The sequence below is a fragment of the Octodon degus genome, unplaced genomic scaffold, assembly GCF_000260255.1.
Source record: "Octodon degus isolate 3935 unplaced genomic scaffold, OctDeg1.0 scaffold00076, whole genome shotgun sequence".
Classification (NCBI taxonomy): domain Eukaryota; kingdom Metazoa; phylum Chordata; class Mammalia; order Rodentia; family Octodontidae; genus Octodon; species Octodon degus.
In genome coordinates, this window is record NW_004524652.1 from 6,628,266 (window position 1) to 6,648,303 (window position 20,038).

At 38.7% G+C, this 20,038-nt stretch overlaps 1 protein-coding gene across 2 annotated transcripts in view; it reads left to right on the top strand.

Annotated features, from left to right (window-relative positions):
* Positions 1–19,594, top strand: part of Rsrc2 (arginine and serine rich coiled-coil 2) — a 22,253-nt gene extending 2,659 nt beyond the window's left edge. Inside the window, exons 1-10 of one of the 2 annotated variants that reach the window (XM_004635886.2) lie at positions 1,532–1,580; positions 3,683–3,726; positions 4,523–4,600; positions 6,201–6,413; positions 9,033–9,236; positions 11,416–11,538; positions 14,556–14,635; positions 16,023–16,255; positions 16,928–17,017; positions 18,614–19,594. In XM_004635886.2, coding sequence (XP_004635943.1) covers positions 4,593–4,600; positions 6,201–6,413; positions 9,033–9,236; positions 11,416–11,538; positions 14,556–14,635; positions 16,023–16,255; positions 16,928–17,017; positions 18,614–18,793 — 1,131 coding nt within the window. In that variant the 5' untranslated portion in view covers positions 1,532–1,580; positions 3,683–3,726; positions 4,523–4,592 and the 3' untranslated portion in view covers positions 18,794–19,594. Of the gene's footprint in view, positions 1–1,423; positions 1,581–3,682; positions 3,727–4,522; positions 4,601–6,200; positions 6,414–9,032; positions 9,237–11,415; positions 11,539–14,555; positions 14,636–16,022; positions 16,256–16,927; positions 17,018–18,613 lie in introns of those variants that run through there. The other variant, XM_004635885.2, reaches the window with a different exon arrangement.
* Positions 19,595–20,038: the final 444 nt, after the last annotated feature.

Sequence of the window (20,038 nt, forward strand, 5' to 3'; positions counted from 1 at the left end):
CTTCTTCTTCTTCTTCTTCTTCTTCTTCTTCTTCTTCTTCTTCTTCTTCCTGGCTTTCCCAGGCTGCCTTCTAACTCATGCAAATCGTGTAGTCTCAGCCTCCTGAGTGTTGGAGTTAGAGGCATGCTCCAACACACCCAGAATCACACGGTTTTAGTGGGAACCCAATGACTGGAAGTCATTAAATTTTTAATCTTTTGGGGTGATTGTTTTTTGTCTTTTTGAGACAGGGTCTTGCTATGCAGTTGAGCCTGCCTTGAGCTCACTCTGTGGCCTAGGCCAGTTTGGAACTCCAGTGATCCTCCTGCCTCAACTGGGATTGCAGGTGTGCACCACCGCTCCTGGCTTGGGTGGTTTTTTTGTTTTTGAGACAGGTCGTAACAGTGTAGTTCAGACTGGCCTGGAACTCACTGGGATCCTCCTGCCTCGGCCTCTCTAGCTGTGCTGGGAGTACAGGTGTGTACCACCTTGTCCAGCATACGCATGATGGCTTGATTCAATCTCTGGAGCACTGCAGAAAAATAAAGCTTATATTCTAATAACTTTATAGAATGTTTTAAAGCAGAATTGACTTAATTTGCTATAGTCCATTAATGAGAGGCAGGCCATTCTAAAGAGTGTTAGGAGCCAGGGAAATAGCTTGGCAGCGTAAGTGCCTGTCTGGAAAGCACAGGGTCCTGAGTTCAATTCCTGGTGGGGGGGGGGGGAGTGTCTGTTAACACTGTTGGGGGATTTGGTTTGGGATTATTGTTTTTTTGCGGTAAGGTTTATTATATAGTTCAGAGTTTCTTTGAGCTTAGGCTGGTCTCCAACTTTTCCTGCCTCAGCCTCCCCAGTGCTGGGATTACAAGCATGTGGTCATGCCCAGCAGTAGCTTGTTTTAAATGTCTTTTTAGTAATAACATAGGCCAGTGTCAGTGCTGGTAATGACAACCTAGTGAGTTTGCAAATCTAAAAGGAATTGTATTTTCTGTGCTTGACCAATTATTGGATATAATTGGGAGACTTGTCTTTGTCATTTAAAAATTAATGCAAGACACACAAGGCCATATATTCAATTCACAGCACAGCAGAATGACAGTTTGCAACTTCAAGGTACATTCTTCATAAACCTCAAGTGTCACTGCCTTTACTCATCTGTCCATCTAAGAAATTTCAAAGGGGCTGGGGGGGAGAGAGCTCAGTAGAATAAGTGCACAAGGGTTGAGTTCCACCAAAAGAAAATTTGCAAATCTTTATTATCTTTTTTTTTTTCAAACAAGATCTTTATTATGTGATACAGGCTGGCCTTCAACTCATTGTATAGTCCATGTGGGTCCTCCCAAGTGCTGGAATTGCAGACATGCACTATCACACCTGGCTAGAAATTGGAAACATTTTAAATATAATTAAAACCTTTAATGATTTTTCTTTAAACTTTTAGGCTAGTGATACAGAACGAGATGGACTAGCCCCAGAAAAGACATCCCCAGATAGAGATAAGAAAAAAGAACAGTCAGATGTCTCTGTTTCTCCTAAAACCTCAAAGCATCATTATTCAAGATCACGATCAAGGTCAAGAGAGAGAAAACGAAAATCAGGTAAGACAAATTTAGTTTGGTGCTAAAAAACTGGGTTTGTTTTCTGTTTGTTTTTGACAGATTTTTCAGTTTTGAGAATAAATTTATTTACATTTGAATGGCAGAAACAGTTAACTCTTAAGATGATCCAAATTTTGCCAGTTTTATTGGCAAAATAAGGGTTTTCCAGTTCCTGTATAGTTTTCAGGCAGTATGAATATTATCTGAAGAGTGACATTTTAACAACCTTTGAGATAAGTTACAAGAACAAGTCTAACTTTGTTCTTTTTAACTTGATGTTGCTTTGGGGTTTGTTTTTATAGTGCAAAGTATATGTATGCCTGGCAAGCACTGTATCACTCACTATATTAGAGTTTTTCTTAAGAAAGAGGTTTGGTATTTGTAAATCCCCCGTATTTAATTTCTTATAAAAAGTGCTGAGTAAATACTTTGGTCAATAAATAGAACTGTACTGATACGTGGTGGCACATACCCATAATCCCAGCACTGGCTGTAAGGCAGGAGGATCATTCATTGCACGTTCGAAGCCAGCCTAAATTGCATGGCAGGACCCTGTCTCAAAAAGCCAAAAAAAAAGGTGGGGGAGAAAAGTATAAGACTTAGACCTCAGTTATGTACATATATGACTCTGGATAATTTCCTCTGCTTATTTTTATTTATTTTTCTGTTATTGTGATGTTGGGAATTGAGCCCCTAGGGTTGGGGGGGGTTGTTTGTTTGTGTATTTGTGTTTGTGTGTGTGTGTTTTGTTTTTGGTTTTTTGTTTTCGGTTTTTTTTTTTTTTTTTTTTTTTGTGGAACCGGGGATTGAACTCAGGCCCTTACGCTTGCCAGAGAAACGCTTATTCCACTAAGCCATCTCCCCAGCCCCTTCTAGAGTTTTGAACTAGGCTATACCCACATTCCTTTTTATTTTGAGACAGGTTTGGGGCAGGGGGGAGAACTGGGGATTGAACTTGGGCCCTCGCACTTGCGGAGCACTTATTCTACTGAGCTATCTCCCCAGCCCATTGAGACAGACTCTTGCTAATTTGCTCAGGTTTACCTTGAATTTGTGATTCTTTTGCCTCAGCCTCCGGAGTGTCTAGGATTCCAGGCAAGGGCCTCCAAGCTAGCCAAAGTGTTATTTTTACAAGTATTTATCATAGCCATCTTGATCTTTCTATATAGGGTCTAGCTATATAATTCAGGCTGACCTTGAACTTAGAGCAACTCTCCATCCCTACTGCTGGCATTATAGACGTGCACCATCATGCCCCACTTCGTAACCCATTTTAAATGCAAAATCTAAGATTCTTTTGGCTATACTTGTATTACTTTTTAGTAAGGGTCTACAGGGTCTCACTATGTAGATCGGACTCGTGGTGATCCGCCTGTATTCAGCCTCTGAAGGAGCTGGGATTACAGATATGCCACCACGCCCAGCCCAGTCTCAATCTTGGTCTCAGTGTGCCCCAGGGCAGGGGCAGCACAGCAGGCCCCATATCCCTGGCCCCTGTGTCTGCCTAAGCAGGTGCTTTAATCCACTGAACTATTTGGCTGGCCCTTAAAATTTGTATTACATACTATATATAGTCTAAACTTTCCCTTTTTGCATTTATCTGAGTTTTTGCTTTCTAAATTGTTTATCTCTAGTAAGACTGTAAGTATCTCTATACTAGAAAACAAGAACTAGTCAGAATATTTTTCTAGAATACCAAGAGTCTTTCAAAAAGGACTATGCCGGGGCCAGGGAGATGGCTCAGTAGAATAAGCACTTCCCTGGCAAGTGCAAGGGCCTGAGTTCAATCCCCGGTTCTGGGGAAAAAAAAAAAAAAAACTGTGTTTTTAGTATGTTCTAGTTTCTTCAGATTGATTTGTTTTATATACATACTGTATTAAGGCTAGAATAATTCTACCCTTGCCATACGAGCGTAGTCAGACAGGAGTTACAGCTCAGTGGTGAAGAACTAGTACAGTATACACATTCCTGGGTTCCACCCCCAACACCACCAGAAGAAAAGCATACTCATTGGATGAGAGATTGATACATGATTAGAACTTGGGTTTTAGATATTTCTGTCTTTGATTATGGTGATTTTTTTTTTCCCCCTGTGTTCACAGATAATGAAGGAAGAAAGCACAGGAGTCGGAGCAGAAGCAAAGAGGTAATTAACACTTTGTGTGAATAGGTATTTTAAAATACTTGTGAGGTATCTGGTAGAAATGTTTGTGTGAATATAAGATATTTCACGGTAAGTACCAAAACTTGAAATTTGAATGATTAATTGGGTTATAAAATAAGCATGATTTGGATTCATCAGTTTTCAAGAAGTCTATTTGAGTATCTTCAAAACCTATTAATTTTATTACATTGTGAAACTATGCACAATAAAAATTTCATATGAAGAATATAATTGGTTTTTTTAGGCCTGTCACACAGAGCTTCCATTAATATCTGAGGTCCCGAGTCTCCCTACACCTGACAACTGCTCAGGATTTTTAAATAGCAGCCATCTGTAAGTAGCAGTACCCTAGATATCTGCGCTACTTTTTCTTCATGGAAGATAACAAGAGCTCTCTTTTCTTTAGTAAAACTAGGTTGATTTTCCTAATAGAGATTTTATTTTGAAATAGAAGTATGAGTAAGGGACAGCTGAAAAGGTGGCAGAGACACTTAACTTGAGCAAGGGGGGAAAGGTAGCTGTAATGCACAGGAGTTAACTTGCTTACCCACCTGAGAAGATGAGGACTAAGCCATGAAGGAAGAGCAGAAGTAGCCAGCAAGGGAGGAGAGGAGTCTTACGGGGGCTGGGCAAGGGACTCCTAAAACAAATGTGGGCAGGGACTTCACCTCTTTCCCTAATGGAAGCTCTGTTAAATTTTTAATTTAGGAGAATTTTTGTGAAAATGAATATTTTGTGTAGTTCACATGATAACATTTCTATAATAAATCATACTCAGCGTGCTAATGCGCGAAGAGACTGAACTGAAGACGCTGCAGACTCAGATAGCAAAATAATAAGCCTACTTCATGATAAGGTAACTATTAGTCATTCAAACTCCTATTTCCCTTAAATATATCTTAAATCAGTTAAGGGTTTTAATGTTTTTTTAATTAATAATGCTATGTTTGGAAAAGTACTTTGAAATAAATTCTAAAATAAAACCTTTGAAAACCTTTTAACCACTTAAAGCTTTTTCTAGTTTGCCTTTACATGGCAAAATCAAGGATGTTTTCTTTTCTAAGGTCATTAATAGAGAACTGGCAACAAAACTAAAATTTTAACTTGTGTCTCCAGGTCTCTTATTTTCTACAAAGTAAGAAATATTTTCAGATGTGTCATCATGCATGTTTAGAATGATTGACTAAGTTTTGTTTTATCTTGGAAAGAAAGCAAAATGCTTTGATGTATTTTGGGAAACATAAATGTCACATTATGCTGGAGAAGTGGTGGCCTGGGTATCAGAAGAATGTGGGAGCCAAGTTCAGTTCAACTCCTGTGTGGCTTGTGGCTTTAGATCTTAGTTGGACCCAAAGAAAGGGGATTAGATGAGAGGATATGAGTTCCCAGATTTAAACTTTAGTGATCCTGAGATGTTTGGGATTTTAAGCTCTATGTGTAAGATGGCTTTAACAAAGTATAATGTGGAATAATTTAGTATTTCCTACTTTGGTATTTGCATGGTAGGATGGCAATCTGATCAATCATAAATTTTATCAGAATCTATAATAAAAGCCTTGTGTGGTTTGGGGTGGGTGTTTGGTTTTTGGGGGGTTTGTTTGTTTGTTTTTGAGAGGTCTCACTGCAATTCAGGCTGGCCTTAAGCTCACTTTGTGGCCCAGGTTAGTCTCAGACTCTAAACAATCCTCCTGTCTCAGCCTCCCAAGTGCTAGGATTACAGGCATGCAACACCACACCTGACTCAAAGCCTTGGTTTTAATCTTTCAGAGTATAGGAGAAATGTTTTATATGATGGTATAGTGATTAAACGTGTTGCTCTAGATGGATTCTGTGAAAATTAAAAAGATACAGTTGCTTTTTTATTTATACCCTAGTTACAGGAAGTACAATAAAAATCTAAGCCTGTTAGGAATAAATATTGTAGGATGATATTTAGACATGAGAGAAAATTGAAGGCCTGTTCTTTAGAAAAAGTGGCAGGCAGTCCAACTATTAAAGAGACACTGCAACTCTGATCTGAAGTTGGAGAAAATTATCCTTTTTTAATGGCTAATAAAATATACTTAGCTACTTAATTTGAAATGCTTTTTAAATGCATTTCCTTGTGTTATTTGTTTACTTTTTATATTTAAAACATGTATTTTAGGGTTAGAAATGATGTATATACGTGGCCTGATTGTTTTGGATAGAATATAGGGGGTTCTTTGGTATAATAGTTTATCAGTATTTTACTTCTTAAAATCATTTTATTGTGATTTTATTTGGGGGGACTCCATTTGGGTGTTTATAAAGACTAAAATTAGAAACATACCTGCAGCATTTGGGTGGTGTAAAACTAGAGGTTTTTTTTTATTATTATTTGCAACACACTCCTAAGGTTACTAATGTTGCATCACAACATTTTTTGTCTACTGTTACCCATACTAACTCTCTTTGTTGCACTATTTTCCTGAAAGAACCAACTTCTTCTTAAAACAGGGAAGAAGACATGAATCCAAAGATAAATCCTCTAAGAAACACAAGTCTGAGGAACATAATGACAAAGAACATTCTTCTGATAAAGGAAGAGAACGACTAAATTCTTCTGAAAATGGGGAGGACAGACACAAACGCAAAGAAAGAAAGTCATCACGAGGCAGAAGTCATTCAAGGTCTAGGTCCCGGGAAAGGTAGGGAACTTTGATACTTTGATTTTTGTTTTTTTCCGATAGCTTTAAATTACATAAAGCTAGGGCTGGGGAGAGAGCACAGAGATAGGATAGCAGCCTAAGCACCTGCTTAGGCAAGCACGGGGACCTGTGATCCACTGGGCCCACCCCTGAGGTCCCTGAGCTGGCCATCTGAGACACAGCATAATCCCACCACTGTGGAGGCTGAAAACAGGATCACTATGAGTCTGAGCTGCATGAGGAGACCTTGTACCAAATGCATTTAAAAGGGGCCAGGGAAATGACTCTGTAGAATAAGCACTTCCTTGGCAATCACTAGGGCCTGAGTTCAATCCCTGGTTCTGCCAAAAAAAAAAGTACATTTAAAAAATTTTATATAAATATTTACATTACCCAAGCATTGCATACACAAAGGAATCTTAATTGGGAGATTGGAATTTCTTATTAACTTGACATATTCCATTGCCAACTAATTGCTAAAGTCTTGGGCTTTTCTGTTAAATCCAAAAATGGTCAACAGCTTGGCTTGAGGCTAAGTTTTCTTTAACCTCCTGATTTATCTCTCTTTTTTTATTTTTTATTTTTTAATTTTATTTGTGTGTGTGGCCAGCTCAGCCCACCAGGGGGCGGGGCTGGCTGGCATGTGGTGCTGGGGGATTGAACCGTGGTCCCTGTGCTTTGCTAAGCTTGTTCTAAGTAGGTGCTTTAGACCACTGAGCCATCTCACCAGCCCCCTATCTCTCACTTTATAAATATGTGTTTAGAAAATTCTGTGGGTGATGTATGTGTGCTATCAGACTTAGTGAAATTTAAGTATTATCTTCTAAACTCTAAATAACTTGGTAAAGCATAGATTTTAAACCATAGGTGTTCATGTTTGTGGCTAATGTGAGCCACTTTTGAGTGAAGACTCGTGTTATATAACAAAACTTCATTTTTAAGGTTTATTAAATTATATAACATTTAAAAATTAAAACTTCTAAGTACCTGCTTAGGCAAGCTCAGGGGCTGGGGTTCAATCCCAGGTACAACATGCTGTGCCAGCCCTGTCCATGGAGCACAATGAGCCCAGGTATGATGGCGTATGCCTATAATCCCAGCTGCTGGGGCGGCTGAAAACAAGAGTTTGAACTGCATAGTGAGACCCTGTACCAAAAATAAAATGAAAATTTAAACTTAAAAAAGGAAATTAAGAAAACATAAGGGCTGGGTTACAGCTCAGCTGTCAGTCCCTGCCTGGTAGGCATACGGTCCTGAGTTCTAGTCCCAGTACCAAGAACAAAAGAAAATTAAGGGGCTAGGGAAATAGCTCAGTAGAATGAGTACTTGCTTGGCAAGCACAGGGTCCTGAGTTCAATCTCCGGTACCACAAAAAAAAAAAAGAAAGAAAAAAATTTGTCTACCTGCTTAATAGCAATAAATGTCTACATTCACAGACACCCACATGTAGGTATGTGTGTCGGTATGCTTACATGCTGCTGCCAGAAGTTGCTGTCATTTACTCACCTAGTTACATCAGCACTGTATCACTGTATATGCAGGAGTCTGTTCGACTGCGTGTGGCAGACACCATATGCAAAGTTTGCACAGCACTTCCCTCTTCTAAACAGCATTCCTTGTCGCTGTACACTCCCCGCTAAAGAAAAGTATCTTGGGACTGGGGAGATGGCTCAGTAGAATAAGCGCTTCCCTGGCAAGCGCAAGGACCTGAGTTCAATCCCTGGTTCTGCAAAAAAAAAAAAAAAAGAAAGAAAAAAGAAAAGTATCTTTAAGAATGAGGCAGGGGAGCCAGGGTTATATATATAGCTCAGTAGCACAGGCATCTGCCTTACAAATGCAAGGTCCTGAGTTCATTTCCTGGTACAGAAAAAAGAGACAGAGGCAGGGGGAGATAGAATGAAGCAGAGGCATTACAGACAGGCACCATGCCACAGAGCTATCTCCCCATCCACCAGCACAGACATTACAGGTTGAGTCCTGTGTGGCTGCTCCTGCGTCAGCCTCCCAAAGTGCTGGCATTACAGGCATAGACCACCACATTACTTGCTAGCCAGCTTCTAGTTGAATAAGCTGCTTTAACATACTAAAGAGAATCCTTTTTTGTTTGTTTTTGTTGTTTGAAACAAGGTCTTAGGGCCGGGGAGATGGCTCAGTGGAATAAGTGCTTCCCTGGCAAGCACAAGGACCTGAGTTCAATCCCCGGTTCCACCAAAAAAAAAAGAAAAAAGAAAATAAAGGCACAGACCCCAATAGCACTGAATCCAAATGTTACACTTGGCCATCTTGAAACAAGGTCTTACCTTACAATCCTTGCTGGCTTTGAACTCTTGCCTCAGCCTACCAGTGCTGAAATCACAGGTGTGTGCCTCCACAAAGGCTTAAATAGGATTATAAATTGGCATAGGGTAAATTGAACATTGTAACTATGTTCCTTTCCTTGACCAGAGAATTAGCAAATTATGAGGTTACACTTGTAGTAGGTTATGACTCCTTTTGCAAATCTCAATTACTTTATAAATAATAGAGTAGGTTATTGCCTGTCTTTACTATGTGATTCCAGTTGTTTAAAACTGGAGAAGCAAAGCTATAAGTAACCATGTTTCTGCATTTGAATTTCAGGCGGCATCGCAGTAGAAGCAGGGAGCGGAAGAAGTCTCGATCTAGGAGTAGAGATCGGAAGAAATCACGGTCCAGAAGCAGAGATAGGAAAAAGTCACGATCCAGAAGCAGAGACAGAAAACGGCGGATTAGATCTCGTTCCCGCTCAAGATCAAGACACAGGCATAGGACTAGAAGCAGGAGTAGAACAAGAAGTAGGAGTCGGTAGGTTGTTGTTAGCCCAAATAAAGGTTAAGGGATTCCTCATGGAATCTATTTGTTTTCAATGTATGAATATGAAAGTTGCAGTCCACATTTTTATTTACAGATTGAGAGGATGCAGGGGTGGGGGTAGCTGGGAATCAAACTTAGGACTTTTCTGGCCCTGAGAAATTTTAATCATCACTGCATCATTAAAAAGCCTGCAGTTGGGAGTGTAGCTCTAGAGCAATGATGACAAACATAGCACACGGAAAAAATTAAGAAGAAAATTATTAAGGTATGACCTGGGTGTTTTCCAACTAAAGCCTCAGTATTCAGGTTTGATTGCAGTTTTGGCACTTTGCAATAAATGAGTATTGGCTTACAGTTTGTGCACTTGCCTCTAAAAGGTTTTCCTGCTTTACAGAGTCTGAGTATAGCAGAGAGGTAAATATAGCATGCATAGCAACATTAAAAAAAACTTAAAACAACTGCCTTTGTATTGTGGTATAATCAAAATGAATCTGATATATAAATAATTAATAAAAATTCAGTTTTTGCTGGGTGTGGTATTACACACCTATAATTACAGCTGTCCAAGAGGCTGAGCTGTGCTAGTCTGAGCACATTATTATTTTTTTTTTTTAAATAAAACAATGTTTTTTTTTTAATATTTATTTATTTTTATTTATTACATTTATTTATTGTGTGTGTGTGTGGCCAGCTCAGCCCACCAGGGGGCGGGTCTGGCTGGCATGTGGTGCTGGGGATCGAACCGCGGTCCCTGTGCTTTGCCAAGCTTGTTTCAAGTAGGTGCTTTAGACCACTGAGCCATCTCTCCAGCCCCTGAGCACATTATTGAGACTTAACTCAAAATTAAGAAAAAGCACTGAGCCTGGCGTGGTGGCGCACACCCATGATCCCAGCGGGGTAGGGGTGGGGGGCTGGGGCCAATAAAAAAGATAAGCACAAAAGTTCAAGGCCAGCACTCTGAAGGATGAAGCATGAGAATTGTGGATTTGAGGCCAACCTTGCTAAAAGGAAAATAAGGCGATTGGGGATATGTAGTTCAGTGCTTCCTGGGCTCAGTACTCCAGTGCCTCCCCTAGGATGGGAAGATCATCAGTTAACTTTGAGTAGTGAATGCATTGGTTTTGTGATCACAAAACTGGGTGTGGTGGCACATTTCTGTAATATCAGTATTCTGGGAGGCTGAGGCAGGAGGATCAAAAGTTCAGAGCCAGGGCTAGGGGGATAGCTGAACAGCATAAGCGCTTGCCTTGTAAGCGCAAGGTCATGAGTTCAGTCCCTGGTACAGAAAAAGCAAATCTCAGAGCCAGACTAAGCAACTTAAGAGCCTGTCTTGAAAAAGACTTATTTTGATGCAGGGTCTTATTGTATAGCTCAGGCTGGCTTCAGACTCATAGTGATTATCCTGCCTCAACCTCTCAACTACTGGGTTTACAAATGTGTATCACCACAGTCCAGCCTGTGTGGGTTGGGAAGGAGATGATAAATAACTTGCTGGGGCCAGCATGGCAGGCCACAGATCAAGCCCCTGTGTCTGCCTAAGCAGGCACTTTAATCTGCCTGAGCTATCTGGCCGGCCCATGAGTTAATTCCTGGTACAAAAAAATCATACCTACTCTTTAGATTTTCGTTTTACCATTTGTTTGAACTTTGAAACGAGCAGTTTCTCTTGGCTTGTGAGGTTTTTTTGGAGGGGTGTTACTGGGGATCAGACTTGACAGTTTTGGAGGCAGTTCAGTTTAACTATCATTTCCAGATTCCAAGTCTTACTAATATCTCTTATTTGATCAATGACTTATCTTTCACTTTGCTAATTTTTATTTTAGTATTAGTGACTATATTAACACTTGCTACAATTTTAATTACTAAATTTAGCCTATCGTTAACATAATGTCCTACAGAATGAAAAAAGTGCCACACTTGTCTTTGCAACATTGATTTACTGTATTCCAAAGGTAGAAGCAACCATTTCCAGGGGCCAGGGAGATGACTCGGTACAATAAGTGCTTCCCTAGCAAGTGTAAGGGCCTGAGTTCAATCCCTGGTTCTGCCAAAAAGAAAAAAAAAAAAAAATAACCATTTCCAATGCTTCCCCCATGCTGTACATGGTATGTAATGAAGTTTTCTTTGAAGTATTTGAGCACAGTGAGACGTGTAGTGCAATTTCTTACAGAGATAGAAAAAAGAGAATTGAAAAACCAAGAAGATTTAGCAGAAGTTTGAGCCGGACTCCTAGTCCACCTCCTTTCAGAGGAAGAAATACAGCGATGGATGCACAAGAAGCTTTAGCACGGAGGTGTGTGGTTTGTTTGTTGTTTTTTTGTTTTTTTTTTTTCTTTTTTTCTTTTTTTTTTTCCCCCATTTCAACTTGGGTGAACCAAATGAACAGTTTTCAAGTCAGTGTAAGACAGATAAATCTGTCCATAAGTACTGTGCATTTCTGCGATATGAAACTGTGTAAGTGATTTTTAAAGGCTTGTTTTAGACATTCACATATTTATACCACCAGGAAGATTGAGGTGTCCAGAACAGTTCCTGGTTGTTCATTCATGATAAACTGGTTCTTTTCTGTGGAAAAATTTAGATTCCTAAGTGGGTTTTTTGTTTGCTCAGGGTTTTTTGAGTCATAAATCTAATCGTGAGATAATTGAATTTCTCTGCTTGAAATGGCTTTTCCTTTATCTTAAGAAAAGAAAAGGGCCGGAGAGATGGCTCAGTAGAATAAGTGCTTGCCTGGCAAGTGCAAGGGCCTGAGTTCAATCCCTGGTTCCGCAAAAAAAAGAAAAGAAATACCTGAAACAGTGCTGTCATTTTTTGGGAGGGTGTTTAAGGCAACAAATAATAAATACACTTCAGTGCCAGTTTATTGTCTTCCAACACAGGGAAACCTTGTCTTTCTTAAAATTTTATACTGTTTCAAAGGTGAGTGGTTGTGAAACCACAAACAGCAGAGCTATGACTGAAATCTCCAAAATGCTTCAAAGAACAGCCTCACAGGAGGCAAGAAGTACAAACTTAAACACCCATTTATACCCATACACTTAAAATTAAACTGGATTTGGGGTTTTTTTCCTCTTTTTTTTTTTTTTCTTTGTGAAATTGAGTTTGTATCTTTTTTCCATTATAAAAATACAGTTGTCACAATGTAACCTGATGTGCTGCTGCCCTGTGAACCCAGCCTGGCAGAAACTCCAGCTGAACAGCAGCAGCAAAGGTGTAAGCTCACCCCTTCTTCATTCCATTCACTTGTGTGAATGGTCTCAATTCCAGACCAACAGTGGCCATGTTAATGTGACCAGGAGTAGTCTTGTTTTCTTTCTAAAAATAAAACCCACAGAATATGCAAATGATGTACTGCAAAATCTGACATAATTAATCATGAATAGTCCATTAACTCTGATGAGTATTTTCTAAGACTTCAAAATTTGTAACTTTTTATTTTTGGATTTCATTAAAGTGAAGCTGTTCTAAGACTTTTTGACTGGGGCTAGTGGTCTTTCAGGTATGTCAGTTTTGTGCGGAATCTAATTTCAGATTACAAGATCATTACTTGGCTACCTCAAAATTTGAAAGGAAGGTCTTTTATTGAGCTATAATATGCAGACCATTTGATTTTTGTTTTTCGTTCCTTTTTTTATTTTGTAAAAGCTTTCTGATGTATGACCTACATTTATGATTTGTCCTAATGGGAAAATTTTTATTCTTAGGATAAATAAAGTCAAGTCTTTTTCTTGCCAATGTGCTGAGTTAAAAATGAGTAAAATTACAGATTGTTAAATATCTTCTGTATAGATTTCAGCAATTCTTCATACAAATACCAACTTACTATATTTTATTAGCCATGTGCCCCTAAATAAAAACAACCTTTCCAGACGTGGTGGCATACACCTGTAATCCCAGCACTCGGGAGGCTGAAGCAAGAGGATCACCAAGAGTTTGAGGTCAGCCTGGGCTACATAGGGAGACCCTGTCTCAATCAAAACCACCTTTTCCCCGATCCTTACCTGTTTACCACATTAAGGAGGGAGGTATGACCCATACATACATTCCCTGCACTCTTGAGAAGCTGAGGCAAGAGGATTACAATTTAGCCACTTAGTGATAACCCTATTTCAAAATTAAAAAAGGATTTAGGATGTAGCTCAGTGAAGAGGTCCTGGATTCAATCTCCAGGGCCTCAAAAAAAATGGGGATTGTGTGTGACATAGTATGATTTGTTAAAAAAGTTTCTCTTTCAGGAATGGATTGTGAAGGTGTTATTGAGGAAACAGACTTGACAAACATATAGCATACATATTCATGTTACCGTCCCTTTACTAATGATAAAATTATTGAGCTACTGAAGCTAATTTCCAAATAGATATTTGCCCACCTATTAATTAAAGAATGGCAGGGTTTGCCATAGGATATATACCAGTGGTCCCAGCACTTGGGAGACTGAGGCAGTAAGATCACCTTGAGTTTGAAACCAGCCTCGTCTATGGGCTACATAGTAAAAGGCTACTGTGAAATAAATACCAAGACCTTTTTTTTCTCAAAAAAAAAAAAGGCAGTATTTGTTTGCCCTCTTGTTTATGACATTTTAAAGTTTGTATTAACTTGGAGATAATAAAGCCCATCTAAGTATAAAATTCATTTTTTAGCCAGGCATGGTGGCACACATCTGTAATTCCAGCTCTTGGGGGATGACACAGGAAGATCACTCTTTTCTTTAAGGACAGCTTGAACTGTATAGCAAAACCCTGTCTCAAAAAGAACAAAAAAATTTCGTTTTCTAATATATTGATAGGCTTTCTCATCCTCTTGCAATTTTTCCCCAAGGAGTGCATTAGGTATTTTTTTCTTTAGGTCGTTTTATGAGCAATTTTTTTTAACACATTCTAAATGGGTAACTCAGTATACTATTTTTTAAAGAATTTAGTTTTCTTTTGTACTCGTGATACTGAAATTTTTTAAATTTTTAACCACTTTTTTGTAGAAATTAATTTTAAATACTGTATTGTGGGCACTGTGGACCTTGTACAAGGCCCTAAGTTTAGTCCACATAGATACTCAGTCTTACAGCACAATCCTGTAGTCCCTGCTGAGGTGAGGAGGGTTGGTTCAGGACCACCTATACAATAGACAGCCATCCTACTAGAAGTAATAAATGAATAAAAATAGAAACATTGAAATGTTTGACTAATAGCTAATTTTAAGAATAGAAATCTTAAACATTAAGTTAAAATTCAAATGTAATGTTTCCATATATGTTTAACAATACTGGTTTTACATCTGGCATTGTTTCATATTTGCTTAAATTGTGTTTGACAGGTTGGAAAGGGCAAAGAAATTACAAGAGCAACGGGAAAAGGAAATGGTTGAAAAACAGAAACAACAAGAAATGGCTGCAGGTAATTTTTATTATGGCTGCATGACATATTTTTTGAAAATGTCATCTTATTTCTGCTTCCTATCTGGTATTGCCATAAACATTTTTAGTGTTTTCCCACCTCAAATTTTTTGGCGGGGGGCTGCAACCAGGGATTGGACTCAGGCCCTTGCACTTGCCAGGGAAGCTCTTATTCTACTGAGCCATCTCCTCAGCCCTCACCTCAAATTTTGTGCACTTCATTTTTGTTTTTGTCGTCGTGCTAGAGCTCAAAACGAAAGCCTCCTGCGTATGAGCCGAGTTCTCTGCCATTGAGGTATATCCCAGCCCCACTGTAGTTACTGTTTTTGATTTGGTCCATGTCGGTAATGAATGATGACTTGTTAATGTGGCCTTAAGTTCACTATTTAGCCCAAGCTTGCCTTGAACTTCAATGCCCTTCTCGGCCTTACAAGTGCTGGGATTACAGATGTGCACCATTATGTCTAGGCTGAATTCTGGACCAACAAAAATAAGTGCCGAGAAGAATTTCTAGGGTTTGGCCCTAGGATTTGCTACATGTATATAATATCTACCTCACATTTCTGGGTGTTACTTTTATTTCAAAGGAGCTGTCTTATAAAGACAGTTTAAGGGCCAGCCAGATAGCTCAGCAGATGAAAGTGCCTGCTTAGGATGATGCAGGGGCCAGGCATCCCCAGGGCCCAGTGTGTACTGAGACTGCAGTTAAGACTGGGTGTGGTGGCATGCGCCTATAATCCCAGCTCTTGGGAAGCTGTAAACAAGAGGATCACTACCAAGTCCAATTTATGTAGTGAGACCCTTTAGATCCTGTACTAAATACCAAAAAAGTTCATAAAATATAAGGGCCCTTATGAGTACAATATTAATTATAATTACAGTGGCTGAGGATATAACTTAAAGCGAGGGTGCTTATCTGTCATGCCCAAGGCCCTGGGTTTAATTCCTAGCACTGCAAAAATAAACATGTAATTTGGTCTGTGTAACCCACAATAAGTCTGCCAGGCCAAAAAAGTTTTTTTAATACAGCTAAATTACAGCTACAGATACTGTAGTTCATCTCTGTTGAAATATGACTTATTTGAAGTTTTTCTTCAGGTTGAGGCTTTACTACCTACTAGAGATCTTATGAATTTCATTTTCTTACATTTGCTGAATATAATCTTGTCTTTTTACAAACTGGATGGTTATTTGATGTAATATATATATTTTTTTTTCTTCATAATTTTATTGAGAAACAAATAGCAATGAGACTGTTTCAAACCCAATTGGTAGGACAGTTGCAATAATTAACACATTGCATACATTCTTCCTAGTGGTTTGATGTAATATATTGATGTACAATAAAAAATGTGTTTTTTAAACACCCATACTTGTATGCTCTAAAGCTGCTGCAGCCACTGGAGGTTCTGTTCTCAATGTTGCTGCCCTGTTGGCATCAGGAACACAAGTGACTCCTCAGATAGCTATGGCAGCTCAAATGGCAGCCCTTCAAGCCAAAGCATTGGCAGAGACCGGAATAGCTGTGCCAAGCTACTATAATCCAGCAGCTGTGAATCCAATGAAGTTTGCTGAACAAGAGAAAAAAAGGAAAATGCTTTGGCAAGGCAAGAAAGAAGGGGTGAGTTAACTTTATTCTCTTAACCATTTACCCCTGTTTAGCAGTTGTATTAGGAAAAAGATTAAGCTTCTGTGAATTTGCTTGGAAGTTTTTGTTTTCAATGACTAATTGAAAATATGTATAGGTCATAGTTTTTGAGAAAACTAGTATTACTACATAAATTTATAAAGCAAGACCCTGTCTAAAAGAAAACTACTTTTCAAAAAATCAACTTATAAAGGAAAAAACTCTTCAGATTAAAGTGTCTCTTTAAAGATGCAAAATGGGTCTGTTAGGGGCTGGGGAGATGGCTCAGTAGAATAAGCGCTTCCCTGGCAAGCACAAGGGTCTGAGTTCAAGCCCCAGCTCCGCCAAAAAAAAAATAAATAAATAAATAAAATAAAATGGGTCTGTTAAATAGCTCAGTGGGTTACTGCTGTGCTGGCCCTGACCCCTGGGGGCACTGTGGGAAGCTGTAAACAGGAGGATCACTGAGTCCAGTCTATGCAGTGAGACCCTGTACACCCTGTTTTAAATACAAAAAAAGGATATGAAGTAATTATTTACATTTTTTCTTTATTCCATAATGTATATCTTAGAGCATGCCATAAATGTTTCTTTTATTTATAGAGTTTACATACTAATAATAACTACTGTGTTTTGTACATTTTAAAATTCAGTATTTCTTAACAGGACAAATCCCAGTCTGCTGAAATATGGGAAAAATTGAATTTTGGAAACAAGGACCAAAATGTCAAATTTAGGAAGTTAATGGGTATTAAGGTGAGTGATAATATGTATTAATATTTATATAATTGAGCTGAGGTAATAGCTCAGGGGCTGTGTCTGCCTACCTGGCAAACGTAAGTTCTGAGTTTGGTTCCTGGTACCAAATATATAAGTATGTATTATATTTTGGCACAACATATACATATGTACTATATATGCACGCACACACACGTGTGTTTTATTACATGTCATAGTGTTCCTCCTGTCTCAGCCTCTCCAGTGCTCAGGGTACAGGCTTACACCATCATTCTTGGGTTTTGGTGGCCAGAATAGTGCACCCAGGGTTTCAAGGCCAGCGCAGCATGTATCAATCAGGGATTGAACCTGGGCCCTTACACGTACCAGGCAGGCGCTTAGACCACTAAGCTATCTCCCCAGCCCAAAATTGTTCAGTTTAAAGTAACATATTTGATATTACTGAGTTTGTGTGCCTCCTTTAGTCAATAAAAAATCTTTGTGGGGAGGGTGTTTTAAGTCAGGTCCTCACTGTAGTCCAGGCTGGCCTTGAATTTATTGTAGTGTAGCATCAATTTCCTGTTTAGCTCATACTGCTTTTGGTAGGGTTGTGAAATGGGACCTCACAGTTTCAAGGAAGTTTTGTTTTTTTAAGTTGCAGAAAGTTGGATTTTATTGAACTGTAAATGTAAAAATGGTATTTTAGTTTTAAAAAGAAAAAAAAAAAAAAAAACTAAAGTCTAGGGATGTTGCTCAGCGGTGCAGCCCTTAATGTACCCCTGGGTTAAATTCCTCATAGTGCAAACAAGTGCCCTGACTTTGATTAGGTGCTTTTCCTTGAGGAAACCATAGTATCTTTGCATTTATTAGCTACTGCTAATTGTTGGACTACGGTTCCCTCAGATTACTGTAGAATTTTTTTCTTATATCTGGTTTCTGCTCAGCTCTTACCTTCCCCCCCCCAAATCAGGGATTGAACTTGGGCTCCTCCCTTGCCAGGCAAGTGCTTATTCCACTGAGCTACCTCCCTGGCCCCTCAATTTTAATTCTATATCCTTTTTTTTTTTTTTTTTTTTTTTTTTTTTTTTTTTTTTTTTTTTTTTTTTTTTTTTTTTTTTTTTTTTAATTATTTATTTATTTTTATTTATTACATTTATTTATTGTGTGTGTGTGTGGCCAGCTCAGACCACCAGAGGGCGTGGCTGGCTGGCATGTGGTGCTGGGGGATCGAACCGCGGTCCCTGTGTTTTGCCAAGCTTGTTTCAAGTAGGTGCTTTAGACCACTGAGCCATCTCTCCAGCCCAAATTCTATATCCTTTAAACTCTTTAACAAGTACTGTGTTCTACCTGTGTTCTTTGCCTCCCCCACACATACGAACTTGAAGTGAATTTTTTTTGTTAATCTACTGTACTCCATACCTAGAAAAAACATTCTCCTGGGGTCAGGGAGATGGCTCAGTGGAATAAGCACTTTCCTGGCAAGCGCAAGGGCCTGAGTTCAATCCCCGGTTCTGGGGGGAAAAAAAATTCTCTTGCACTCTGTCCTACAGGTGGTTAATGATCTGAAGCTACATCAGATACACAGAAAGTCACAATTCTTATCTGAATGAATGATTTTAATCTTACATTTGATAGAGTGAAGATGAAGCTGGATGTAGTTCAGTTGATGAAGAAAGTTACAAGACATTGAAGCAACAAGAAGAAGTATTTAGAAATCTAGATGCTCAGTATGAAATGGCAAGATCACAAACCCACACACAAAGAGGAATGGGTTTGGGCTTCACATCTTCAATGCGAGGAATGGATGCAGTGTGAAAAAGATCACACTTTTTAAAGCTTGGGACTTTGTAGACTTCTTGCTCAGATGTCAGGTCCTTGTTCACCAAACAGCTAGCATTCTAGCTTGCATGGGTGTTGCATTGACTTTAATTTATTGAAAAATACAATTTTTTGTAAATATCAGATCAGTGATAACTGGTGTTAGTGTCGTAATCAGGTTAAATCCACTTCCATTAAACTTGACAGGACTATAGAAGGACAATATTTTTAGTTAATGAATTCTACTTTTCAAATATATTAAAGCTGCAGGTGGGATAAAATCTCATACATAAATCTTTTCGTGTCTGCTGTCTTGTGTACTTTTGTACTTAACCTTGTACAGTTATTTTCATCTCTTGAAACATGAAAGAAATGTTATGTAGATGTTCTTTAGAAGATCTGGCCATTTGGTACATAATCCAGCACAAATGAGCTGGGTGGTGATGATAATAAAAATGGTTTTCTCAAAACTTGTTAATTTAAGTTATCTAGAATTCTTGTTTAAATTGGTTTTATAATTTTTGTAGCATTTTGTAATTGCTATTTGAAAGCACCAGTTAGAGAAATGTTCCCCTCAAGATTAGTTATTTCTGTAGGTAAAACCATGATGAGCAGAAATATTTTATATTCCCTTTCAGGAAGATGAGAGCAAACATTAAAGAATACTGGTTTCCTAATATCATAAAGGATGGAATTGGTATATAGTATTTGTTAAAATATTCCATGATTTAGGAAATAGATTTAATGAATTAAAGGGATGTAAGCACTTTTATTTTAATAAAGTGCCTTATAACAAGTCTTTTGTATACCCTTTGCTCATTATCCCTTTGAAGTCTCCAGCATAAATACAAATATTAGAGAAATTTTGTCACTAAATCTGGGCATGAGGGAAGAACTAAAACTGATTTTCATTAAAGTTGTGTTTTAACTTTCCTTTGAAGAACATCACTAATAGTCCAGTACAAAAGCAAAAGTTGTATAGAAGGATAAAAGTTTGGGGGGGGGGGTTAGGAGATATTTGGGGGGGTAGTATTGTTGTTTGAGGGGGTTAGAAATTGATCGCAATGTTTCCTGGATGTCAGTGCGCTACATCCAAGCACTCCACACAACTATTAAGTTCTGCCCTTAAATGTCTTTGAAGAAGTTGATGACTGGGCTGAAGATGGCCCCGTCCTAGAATGTGGCTAGCAGCATCACAGCAGAAAAACCTCCATAGCAATGGGAGGCAGTAGGGGGAGAAAG